At 39.4% G+C, this 13,325-nt stretch overlaps 1 protein-coding gene across 1 annotated transcript in view; it reads left to right on the top strand.

Moving 5' to 3' along the window:
• The window catches only part of CCDC18 (coiled-coil domain containing 18), a 125,974-nt gene that overhangs the window by 100,450 nt on the left and 12,199 nt on the right, over window positions 1-13,325 (top strand). Inside the window, exons 25-26 of the mRNA XM_036448023.2 lie at window positions 6,634-6,771; window positions 12,959-13,159. Of these exons, the coding sequence (XP_036303916.1) occupies window positions 6,634-6,771; window positions 12,959-13,159 (339 nt within the window). The remainder of the gene's footprint in view (window positions 1-6,633; window positions 6,772-12,958; window positions 13,160-13,325) is intronic.

Here is a 13,325-nt window from a genome sequence, read left to right as displayed (position 1 = left end):
TATATAGGAATTGAGAGGGATAGAGAGTTAGAAACGTCGATGAAAGAGAAACATTGACCAGCTGCTTCTTGCACACCCCCTACTGGAGATGTGCCCACAACCTAGGTACATGCCCCTGACCGGAATCGAACCCAGGACCTTTCAGTCCACAGGCCGATGCTCTATCCACTGAGCCAGACCGGTTTCGGCCAGACCCCCATTTTCTCCTGGAGTTCGCCTGTCTCTTAGCTTGCTAATAAACATTTCCAGCGCAACCCTCAGCCGCTCTCTCTTTCTGCTTCGGGAGAAGGCTCAGAACCCGTCCATCTAGTCTTGCGCCATTTTGTCTCCTCTCGATTTCTTCCACTAGTGCTTATTTGTATATGTGTGCAAATTTTACTTTGGACTTTGTTAGAACCAAATGCTCATAAAATATTGGTTTATTATATAAATGAGTTTATACGAGACATTGATTATATTGTGAAAAGCTAACTTATTAAGTAATTAAAGTATGCATCTTTATTGAAAAAGTAAAGTAAGCAAACATACATTTGACCTATGAAGTACAGATGGTGCCCCATCCCCCAGCCTATCTGAAGAGCAGTCTGTCTGAGGCATTATGTATGTAACCTTTTTCTGCTCCCTTTTTGAATCAACCATTTGCTCTGTCCTTGGCAAGGGAGATAAGGGTAGTAATCTAGCCTTTGTTTAGAGTTCCCTAAGATTTTATGATCCTTTTACAACTCTTGCAAACAGTTAACTTTATAATTCATTTCTTTCTTTCAAAACTTCTTTTTTCCTTCTCATATACATAACCTTTACAAATTTCATACTTTCCAATTAACCTTCAAACCTTTCTATGTCCTTCAAAATGCATAACCATGCCTTAGCCACATGTGTCAAACACAAGGCCCGCGGGCCAAATCCGTCCCACCAGGCCTTGCAATGTGGCCTGCACCACGCTGTCATCACTGCACTCCGCTGCGTTTCCATCACAATGACAGTTTATGACTGTTCAGTAAACCATTCGGCCCGCGATTTAGGCTGGTGTTTAGATTTTGGCCCCTTCTCTGATTGAGTTTGACTCCCCTACCTTAGACCTTCTGTTAAGTATTTCTACTCTAATATTCTTTCTTTCTGTCATTAACCTTCAGCAACTTGTATATTTAGACTTTTTTCTCCTTTTCCTTTAAAATGTATGTCCTGCCTTCTATTATTAAAACTATACAATATTTAAACCTTAATTTTCCAATGATAATTAAAAGTAAACATCCAGCATTTTTTAGATTGACATTTATCAACACACTGTTTGTAATTATTTTAAAAGACATTAATTAAATTTAAACTGGTTTTTATATTAAAAATTTGACTCAGACTATAGAATTAATCCTCTTTTATTTTATATTTTTTAAATATATTTTATTGATTTTTTTATAGAGAGGAAGGGAGAGGGATAGAGAGGTAGAAACATGGATGAGAAACATGTTGAGAAACATGGATGAGATCAGCTGCCTCCTGCACACCTTACTGGGTATGTGCCGGCGACCAAAGTACATGCCCTTGACAGGAATCAAACCTGGGAACCTCAAGTCTGTAGGCCGACGCTCTATCCACTGAGCCAAACTGGTTAGGGCTAATCCTCTATTTTAATCAGTCCAATAAAATATTATATCCTAGGTTGAGATTTTACCACATGTAGTACATATATGGATTACAGTATATTTTGAACTACTAATTTTTCCAGAGAAAATACAAGAATTATTTCTCAAAGATGAATTTCTATATTTTATGCATTTTGTTATGACAACCATATAATTTCTCCCAACTTAATTTGAACTTTAAACTCTTAGAAGCCTCAAATTTTAGGTGGTAAGTTAAAGACTTAGCATTTCTCAGATTAGTAATATATAATAGTTATATTTTTAAGGATATATTTTAAATAAAATACAAGACATTTAATTAACAGATTTAAATCTATCCTCTAGATTTTTCATGTGGGGCAAACTCAGATTAATATTTTGGTATTCTATAATTTTAAAATACCTAGATATTTAATCATTTTTATTCTTTAATTCAGAAAACTCCAAAGTTTTAAGTTACCAAAGACTTTGGAAAACTATGGTTAGGCATATGAGGCTGGCAAAAAGGCAGGGTGAGGAGGGAGCTTGAATTTAAAACTGCCACATTCTTCCTTAGAGAGAACATCTAAGGTTACTGCTGCGGGTTCTCTGCTTTTACAGGCAGAAAGGTGACTGTCCCTTTCCTCTGATCGAGAGTATAGTCAGTCTCCTCTTGAGTGACTGGGCTTTCATTATTAATATATTTATAATTATTACTCAAGAGCTTTATTTCAAAGCCTTCATTTTTTTATATCTGTCTATTTATGTTTTAACAATTTTGAGATTTTAAAGCCAGTTTTTATTATCCAATGTGTTTTCTTTGGCAAATTGTGTAACAGAGATAATTTACTGACTTTCAGTGGCTTTAATGTTAACCTTGGAATGCGGTCCATTATTATTCAAGAATTATTCATTATTAAAGAAACACTAATCTTGTTGCCCAAATCCAACTTTTTATATTTTCCTTGTGTCATTTCTGCCATCTTTTAAAGAAAAACAGTCTTGGATTTCTTTGATGGCAGCCATAAAGAGATGGGGCTTAGGCCAAGAGGCCGCCCAGAGTCGGGCAGGGCACACCTTCATAATGCAGTTTGAACACATGGCTGATGATGACAAGGGCACTTGTTTTCCTTGAGCCTGATTTAAGAGAGTAAATCTTTTGACACCTTAATTCCTTTATCCTTCAGCATGTGAGCTATAAATTTACAATGATGTTTTTGCCTTTTAATTGAATTCTTTCCCATTATAACCTTGCTGAAATAAAAAATGTTCCTTGTCCACTTAACGGTTCACGACTCTGAAGCTGGTACAGGCTTTGTGCGCGGTGAACTTCCCCAGCTTTCTGGTGAATTTTCACTTTCCTTTTTCACTTCTTTTTTCCGCTCAAGTGAAACTTTTTCTCCAGATTCATATTCAGTGCCAGATGCCACAACCTTTTACAGCTAGGGTTCAGGATCTGAAGAAGGGGCTGTGCACAAGTGAAAATACTAAACAAGAAATAATGAATTTAGAAGGCATGGGAAGTCAGGTGGAAACCTCTCTCTAGGGGAGAAGCTCACTGAAACCTTGGACCAGTCAGCTTTTATTCACTTGAATACATATTTGCCTTTTAGGAATGCATACAGGCATATCAAAGGTAAAGTTTGGTAAACAGCTAAAGGATTATCAGGTTAGGGAATTGCCTTCAGCCATTGAGCCCACAGCAGGGCAATATTATGCTGATCTTCAGCCCTGCTGAATGGCAAAGTCCATTGGCCTCCCAATGGGTCTTTTGCATTAATGCTAACTACTGTTGGTTTTAGCCTCCTACACTTGGGTTTTGGGTTCTATCCCCAGTAGGGGATGTGCAGGAGGCAGCCAATCAATGATTCTTTTTTATCATTGATGTTTCTGTCTCTCCCTCTCCTCTCTGAAATCAATAAAAAAATATTTTTTAAAAATATGTCCTAAGGTGAGGATTAATAACAATAAAAAAATGTTTAAAATGATAAACTTTATGTTATTTAAAAGAAATAAAGTGTTATACTTAGCATAGCTTTTATTTAGATAGATAGATAGATAGATAGATAGATAGATAGATAGATAGACAGATATTTCAGAGAGGAAGGGAGAGGGAGAGAGAGATGGAAACATCAGTAATGAGAAAGAATCATTGATCAGTTGCTTCCCACACATCCCTTACTGGGGATCGAGCCCACAATCTGAGCATGTGCCCTTGACCAGAAAGAAACCCAGGACCCTTTCTGTCCGCAGGCCACTGCTCTATCCTCGGAGCCAAACCGCTAGGGCAGCATAGCTTTTTAATGTAGTTAGGAAGTTCCTCAGAACTGAGTTTTGGCCAATCTAATTAGTTTTTAATTAATTGAGTTATTAAAGCACTTTTAGACTTTCAAGTGAGTTCAAGCTAACACTTTTTTTTTAAGTTTTTTTTTTTTTTTTTTTTTTTTTTTTTTAGAGAGAGAGAGAAAGGGAGAGGGACAGAGAAAGAGAGAGAAACATTGATGTGAGAGCAGAACATTAATTGGCTGCCTCCTTCTCACCCGGGTCAAGCTCACAAACCTGGGCATGTGCTTGACCAGGAATCAAACCAGTAATCTTTCAGTGAACAGGACAGTGCCCAACCAACTGAGCCACACCAGTCAGGGGTAAGCTAATACTGTAAAGGCAAAATAAAGCTAATAAATATTTTTTGAATGAAAGATTTTGTATTTGTAGACACTCCTATAAGTGAAAACTGATTATTTAAATTTATAACTATTATGAAACCTGCAGTTCTGAACACTTGGGGCGGTATTGTGCTTTTAGCCAAAACAGCTTTGGCTCAGTGGATAGAGCGTCGGCCTGTGGACTGAAAGGTCCCGGGTTCGATTCTGGTCAACGGCATGTACCTTGGTTGCGGGCACATCCCCAGTAGGGGGTGTGCAGGAAGCAGCTGATCGATGATTCTCCCTCATCGATGTCTCTAACTCTTTATCCCTCTTCCTTCCTCTCTGTAAAAAAATCAATAAAATATATTTAAAAAAAAAAAAAAAGCACATTTCAAAACAAAACACAAAGAGTTTTCCTTTTACACATATATTTTATCATTCTTCATAATCTACACTAATAAATGAGAAACATGCAAATTGACCATCACTTCGCCACAGCCACCAGCCCATCAGGAGAAAGTATGCAAATTAGATGGTGGTGGCCATGGACCTGGAGTGAGCAGGCAGCTTGAGTTTCCCCTGGTGATGGAGAAAGCCAAGCTTCTCACCTACCCTTGCTGGCCCTGGCCTCCACTCAAGGAGGTGCTGGGGGGAAAAATGAAAAAGAAGAGAGGGAGGGAGGAAGAAAGGGTGGGAACTTGAGTCACCGCAGGTGTGTGGCCAGTCTGCAAACAGCCATCAGCCCCTCACCCAGGCTGGCCAGGCATCCCAATGGGGAACCCTACCCTGAAGGGAGTGTGACCAGCCTGAAAACAGCCCTCAGCCCCTCACCCAGGCTGGCCACACACCCATGGCCCGATCCCTGTAAACGGGCAGTCAAACATCCCTCAAGGGGTCCCAGATTGGAGAGGGTGCAGCCTGGGCTGAGGGACACCCCCACGTGTATGAATTTCTCTTACCAAGCCTCTAGTGTAGGGGTGTCGAACTCAATCAGAGAAGGGGCCAAAATCTAAAATCCAGCCTAAATCGCGGGCCGAATGGTTTACTGAACAGTCATAAACTGTCATTGTGATGGGAACGCAGTGGAGTGCAGTGATGACAGCGCGGTGCGGGCCACATTGCAAGGCCTGGTGGGACGGATTTGGCCCGCGGGCCTTGTGTTTGACACATGTGCTCTAGTGTATAATAAAATTACATATTACAGTCACAAGCACAACTAGAATAAATAGATTTAGATAATTACACAACTGACTCTTTTTAAAAAATATATAATAAATCTTTATTGTTCAGGTTATTATAGGTGTTCCTCTTTCTCCCCCCCACCCCATAGCTCCCCTCCACCTGATTCCCTACCTCATCCCATGCCCTTCCCCCTGCCACTGTCTTCAACCATAGGTGTAAGATTTTTGTTCAATCTCTTCCTGCACCCTTCAGATCCCCTTTCCCCTGAGGATTGTCAGTCCACTCACTTTCTATGTCCCTGATTCTATTATATTCACCAGTCCATTCTGTTCTTCAGATTTTTTATTTACTTGATTTTTAGATTCACTTCTTGGTAGGTATGTATATGATGTCTTTTTGTTGTTCATAGTTTTTACCTTTACCTTTTTTTTCTTCCTCTTCTTAAAGAATACCCTTCAGCATTTCTTGTAATCCTGATTTGGTGGTGATGAACTCCTTTAGCTTTTTCTTATCTGTGAAGCTCTTTATATGACCTTCAATTCTGAATGATAGCTTTGCTGGGTAGTGTAATCTTGGTTGTAGGTTCTTGCTGTTCATCACTTTGAATATTTCTTGCCACTCCCTTCTGGCCTGTATATACACAACTGACTCTTGATAAGCAAATAGCACTTCTGGTAAACAAAATTGCACGGGCATACTTATAATATTTTTGCCCTAGCCGATTTGGCTCAGTGGATAGAGCATTGACCCTTGGACTGAAGGGTCCTAGGTTCGATTGGATTGTGGGCTCGGTCACCAGTATGGGGTGTGCAGGAGGCAGCCAATCAATGATTCTCTCTGATCATTGATACATCTATCTCTCTTTCCTTCTCCCTTCCTCTCTGAAATCAATATATATATATATATATATATATATATATATATATATATGACTATTTTCTGCCGAAGTTCAGCTTACTGTGGTTATTAGTTTGTTTTACAGAAAGCATTGATTAGTGCACTTATAATAATGCATAATATACTAATGTACTCCCATTAGTAGTCTTTTAAATGTATAGATTTTAAAGTCTACCATTTAATAACTTAGCATATGCGTGTTTATAATGTTAAAGATTAAAGTACTTCCATAAATGGACCAGATTGGCTCAGCTATAGTAACTAGATAAACAAATTATATAGCCTTTACTTAATATGTCATTTTTAAGGAAGCTCATGGAAACCATTTAGCTGAAGAATTGGGGGCCTCTCAAGTTCGTGAAGCTCATTTAGAAGCAAGAATGCAAGCAGAAATCAAGAAATTATCAGTAGAACTAGAATCTCTCAAAGAAGCTTACCATATGGAGGTAAAGAAAAATTTAATTTGTTTCATTACTCCCTGCAGAAGTGGGTTGACCTATCTGGACCTAGCTCTTAAATGTTCATAATAGAATAATATGCTGTGGTTTTATTTCTGATAGCTTAAACATATAACTTTTACTTCATATCCAGTGAGCTGTATGCTGTAGGGTTAAGAGATTGAATTCTTGAGTTAGGTACCTGGTTATGAATCACAGCTCATCACTTAGCACTTATATCACCTTGGGCAATTAATACATCAATCTAAAATGAATTAAAAAATAGCATCTATTTCATAGAGCTCTGTAGAGGATTAAATGAATTAATATAATTAAAGTTCTTAAAACCAAAGTTTGGTTCATCATCATCATCATTATTGGTTTTAAGATAGCACTTACCAAAACTAACTGGTGTTTTTAAAATCCAATATAAGCACTTTAATGTGATATGAATCTATACTGCTTTGTAATTTCCAGCATTTGTTCTGATATTAAGTTAGATAGAGAAGCAATACCAGAACTAGATACTTTGCTTTTTATCTGTTAGTATGTTTAAGCCTTTATAAAAGTAGGCAATATTATCAATTAGAGTGTTTTCTTTTTAAAAACTACATCTGAAGATGTTATCTAAAATGTATGTGCAAGAGCTAAACAAAATATTTAATGAAGTTCTAATAAAGCATTTTTCTAATGGCAAGACTTGCAAATATATTTATATTAAACACTTTTCAAAGGAGTTTGGTGGAGAAGCAAAATGGCAGTGTAGGCAAATGCCTGTACATGCTGTCTCCCACAACCACATCAAAATTACAATTAAAATACAGACCAACTACCATCCAGAACCACGAGAAAGCTGGCTGAGTGGAAGTATACAATGGAGAGGTAAAGAAGAAAGCACACTGAGACTGGTAGGAGGTGCAGAGGTGCGGAAAGGGCTGGTCTGGCACCCATGTGTTCCATTTTTTTAATCGGGAGGGAGGTCACCTCTGCAGAGGGTGCCCAGAGGTGCTAGGAGTCCCAGCCCCACACCAGATGCCTAACCCAGGATCCCAAAGCTGGGAAAAGAAGTCCCTACAGGCATTAAGAGCTATAGACAGTAAAAACCAGATAGCGGCTGAGTGACACACAGGCTGCTGGAAACCCAGCTGCTCCTCTTAAAAGGCTGGCACCACGAACTGAACTTATAAGCTCCCACTTCCTCTGAGCACCAGTACCAGGTGTAAGAAGGTGATCCCCCAAATTAAGGGGTCCTGGTAGAACAAAAAACATACTCGGGAGCCAGGCAGCAAAGCAAATATCTTTACTTCTACATAGAAGGATGCGTAGCACCTGGTCTGGAAGCACATGCACACCAAGCAAGTGGTCTGCTTGGCTTTAGAATCCCCGACACACGTGACCTGTTCCTCACTCTTGATTAGAGTTCAGGTACACAGTCTTTTGCAATTGGCTAATTCAAAGGGAGGGGCTGGCCTTTGTAGTTTCAAGATGGTGGCCCCAGGGAGTGCAAGTCATGTGGCCAACATGGTGGCTGTCTAAACTGTTCTCTGGCAGAAAAGGTGACTTGCTTATTCTCACATGGGCAAAGCTCTAGGGGACCCAGACACATAGGAGAAACTGGACTGTCTGGCATTGGGGCAGGAACTGGGGGGCAGATTTCTTCCAGACGGAGGTGCATGCAGTGGAAATTGTTCCCTGTGGGGACCTCCCATGCTGACTGGCAGCCATGGCTGTTTGCTCTGCCCTGGTGATTCCCTAAGACCCTGCCTCACCCAATTTACAACCCACCCACGCTGTGGGCAGTAGCCTTTGCATATGAATGGCCTGTCCTTTCTCATCCTAAAACCTATCAATAAGCTGCAGCTGGGTCAGGGAGCCATAATGTTATCAATCAAAGGTCTAAGACCCAGCACCAGCACCAACCTGCCTTGCTTCACAACTGGGCCTCATTTGGTCACTCCCAACTTGATAACAAAGAGGAGGAATCTTCAGATCTCTCTGTAGTTCCTGCTAGGTGACCCCAGACAATGACTGACTTTGCACCTCCTTGGAGATCCGAGAGCCAGTGGACCCAGCAGTCAGTGTGAGACCATACCAGATTACAACTCTTCACATCCATAAGTGACACACTCCAGGGGCAGACTCAGTGAGCACCAAAGCCACACGAAGCAAGACCTGTCCCATAAGAGTGTCTTCTGCATAGCAGCTCTTCCATTGTAGTTGCAGCTAGACACCAAGGCCAATTGGCCTGTAGGTCAGTTCCTCCCAGTGACACCAACAGCAATCAAGGCTCATCAACAACAAGATTATGCACACAGCTCACAAGGGGTGCACCTAGATTGTCCATCTCAAGTGATTGGGGAGGATGAGCCACTGGGTCCTATAAAACACCTACTACAACTCAAGGAGACTTAGCAGCTACCCAATACATAGAAACTAACACAGGGAAGCAGCCAAAATGCAGAGACAAAGAAACATGTCTCAAATAAAAAAATGGAAGAAAGCAAACTACTGGATATAGAGTTCAAAACACAGTTATAAGGTTACTCAAGAATCTTCTAGACACCTCTGAGGAACTTAGTGAGAATGCCAAAAAAATAGAAAAGGACCAATCAGAAATTAAGCATACACTGACTGAAATAAAAAATAATATTATAGCTATTCAACAGTAGACTAAGAGCAGTGGTTGGCAAACTCATTAGTCAACAGAGCCAAATATCAACAGTAGAATGATTGAAATTTCTTTTGAGAGCCAAAAACCGACTTCTGGGCATGGGCTACGAAGTTTCAATCCACTGTACCTGCGTGCCCACACGTGGTATTTTGTGGAAGAGCCACACTCAGGGAGTCAAATAGCTGCATGTGAATCGTGAGCCATGGTTTGCTGACCACTGGACTAGAGAATCCCGAGAATCAAATCAATGATTTGAAATATGGGAAGGAAAAAAACAAAAAAAAAACCCAACCAGAAGAGCAAAAAAATAAAATCATCCAAAAATATGAAGATAGTGTAAGGAGCCTCTAGGACAACTTTAAGTGTACAACATCTGACTTATGGGAGTGCCAGAAGAAGAGAGAGTGCAAGATATTGAAAACCTATTTGAAGAAATAGTGATAGAAAATTTCCCCTACCTGGTGAAAGAAATAGACTTACAACTCCAGGAAGCACAGAGAACCCCAAACAAGAGGAATCCAAAGAGGACCACACCAAGACACATTATAATTAAAATGCGAAGAGCACCAGGAACGGTTTGGCTCAGTGGATAGAGTGTCGGCCTGTGGACTGAAAGGTCCCGGGTTCGATTCTGGTCAAGGGCATGTACCTTGGTTGCGGGCACATCCCCAGTAGGGAGAGTGCAAGAGGCAGCTGGTCGATGATTCTCTCTCATCGATGTTTCTAACTCTCTATCCCTCTCTCTTCCTCTTTGTGAAAAATCAATGAAATATATTAAAATGCGAAGAGCAAAAGAAAGCAGCAAGAGAAAAACAGTTAATAACCTACAAGGGATCACCCATATGATTGTCAACTGATTTCTCAACAGAAACTATGCAGGCCAGACAAGAGTGACGAGAAATATTCAAAGTGATGAATAGCAAGAACCTACAACCAAGATTACTCTATCCAGCAAAGTTATCATTCAGAATTGAAGGGCAGATAAAGAGCTTCACAGATAAGAAAAAGCTAAAGGAGTTCATCACCACCAAACCAGTATTATATGAAATGCTGAAAGGTATTATTTAAAAAGAAGAAAAAAGTAAAGAAAAAAATTATGAACAACAAATACATATCTATCAACAAGTGAATCTAAAAGTCAAGTGAATTAAAAATCTGAGGAACAGAATAAATGGGTGAATATAATAGAATCAGAGGCAAAGAAAGGGAATCGATTGATAATTATCAGGGGGAAAGGAGTGTGAGGGTGCAGGAAGAGACGGGACTAAAATCATACACCTATGGATGAGGACAATGGGGGGGAGATAAGGGCAGAGGGTGGGGTGAGAACCAGATGGAAGGGAGCTATGGGGGGGGAAAGGAGAAGCAGTTGTAATCTGAGCAATAAAGATTATTAAATTAAAAAAATAATTATTACAAAACGAATTTTTATAAAAATATTTGTTGGCATTTAAATATATATATATATATATATATATATATATATATATTTTTTTTTTTTTTTTTTTTTTTTTTTTTACTGATTTCAAAGAGGAAGAGCATCTGCAGGCCGATGCTTTATCCATTGAGTCAAATCAGCGACGGTGCAAAACTAATTTTGTTATGGCCCTGCCTTTGTGGCTCAGTGGTTGAGCGTCGACCTACATACGACCATGGATGTCACGGTTAGATTCTGGGTCAGAGCACATGCCTTGGTTGCAGGCTCATCACCATTAGTGGGTGTGCAGGAGGCAGCCAAGCAATAGTTCCCTCTCATCATTGATGTTTTTTTCTCAGAGACTCTCCTTCCATTCTGAAATCAATAAAAATATGTTTTAAAAACTTATTTTTTTATGAAAGTGAGATTTTAAAAAACTTTTTACTGTGGAAATTTTAAATATTCAAAAGTATAGAGAATTGTATAAATCCTACCATCTTTATTGTTCAACTTTAATAATTAACAACTCTTGGCTTGGCCAATTTGATTTCATAGATAAGTATATTGACCATTTATTTCATCTAAAAGGGAATACTTTTGAGAATGAAAGGGATGCTGTTACTAACTAACCAAGACACCAAGGCATAAAACCTAGAGAAACCTAGCAAACTGGAAAGTATGTTGGTTACTACCGTGTTTCCCCGAAAATAAAACATCCTCCGAAAATAAGACCTACTTACAGGTTTCCTTCTGAGTGAAATATAAGGCATCCCCCCGAAAATAAGGGCCCCCCTAGGCTCTGTCTCAGAATGAAAATTAATTTATTGTAAACTGGTCACTAGGGCCGCCCCTACTGGCGTCTAGCAACCAGTGATGTTTCGTGGAGTCCTGACGTCACTGCTGTGTGGAGGCGGAGTAGAGGTCGGAGTGAGCGGTGAGCACGGGGCAGGAGAGAGGAGACAAGACATTTCTTCACGAAAGAAAAATAGTTAAGATAATGATTCCCGCAGGAATGACGGCCTATCTCCAGACCCTTGATATTGCAATAAACAAGCCATTCAAAGGCAATTTACACATGGAAATTAATGACTACATTGAAAATAGAATGGAGAGAAATCAGCGTGGAAACTTTGTGAAACCTAAACTGCAAGAAGTTATGACTTGGGTAAAGAATTCATGGGAGAAAAATCACTGACAGTTGCATTGCAAATGCACTGTGAGCAGGCTACCTTGACAAGAAGTACTCATTTAAAGACAGTGCTATTGCTAAACATGAGAGATTTGGTCCACTGATTCTGAAAGAAATGGAGTCACAAGAAATTCACCAGGAAATTCAGGAATTGGATTGTTATGATGATGTTCCAGAAGATGATGACATGATTGTCATTGAATAAATGAGTAAATTCTTGATACTGTAGGATTCACAGTTTGTCTGGTTTGTGTTAACAACTACCATACTACCGTACCGTATACAGGTAATAAATTTCCTTTATTTTCATTTAACAATAAATGTGTACCGTATTCTTCTTCATGGAAAAATAAGACATCCCCTGAAAATAAGAGCTAGCGCATCTTTGGGAGCAAAAATTAATATAAGACCCTGTCTTATTTTCGGGGAAACAGGGTATATCTTCAATCTCACTTCCCTTCCCCTCCCACATATCAGCTGTTGTTTGGATGCAAATCCCAGATATCATTGTTTCATCGGTAAACATTTCAATAACTATCTCTAAAAAATAAGGGTTATTTTTTAAAATTATAACTATAATATCAATATTACACCCAAAAATTGACAGTAATTCCTTAATATTATCAACTACCTAGTCATTGTTCAGATTTCCCCAATTGTCACAAAAATGTCTTTATGGTGATGTGTTCAAATCAGGGTCTAAGTCTAGTTCATTTTATTTGATCCTTAAGTAAATTTAAGATTATAGTTCCTTCTCTCTCTTTTTCTTTGAGTATATTATCTGTTGAGAAAACAGATATTTTTATTTAAGAACAGTTTACTTTCATTGATGTAGGTGGAAGTGAAAAGTATTAGAATGTTATTGAAACCAGCACCATCTTATTTTCTTCTTTTCCTTTTCAATGTTGGGGCTATATAGATGATTTCACATCAAGAGAACCATGCAAAGTGGAAGCTTTCTGCTGACTCTCAGAAGACTTCTGTTCAGCAACTAAATGAACAGTTAGAGAAGGCAAAATTAGAATTAGAAGAAGCTCAGGACACTGTAAGCAGTTTGCATCAACAAGTCCAAGACCGGAATGAAGTAATTGAAGCTACAAATGAAGCATTGCTTATTAAAGTAAGTAAACAGCCGAAGCCAGTTTGGCTCAGTGGTAGAGCGTCAGTCTGCGGACTGAAGGGTCCTGGGTTCGATTCCGGTCGGGGGCATGTACGTTGGTTGCAGGCACATCCCCGTTGGGGGGTGTGCAGGAGGCAGCTGGTTGATGTTTCTCTCTCATTGACGT

This window comes from Pipistrellus kuhlii, unplaced genomic scaffold (genome assembly GCF_014108245.1).
Source record: "Pipistrellus kuhlii isolate mPipKuh1 unplaced genomic scaffold, mPipKuh1.p scaffold_m20_p_2, whole genome shotgun sequence".
Taxonomy (NCBI): Eukaryota; Metazoa; Chordata; class Mammalia; order Chiroptera; family Vespertilionidae; genus Pipistrellus; species Pipistrellus kuhlii.
Note: the sequence above shows the minus strand (reverse complement) of the source record. Positions and strands in the feature narration are given on the sequence as shown.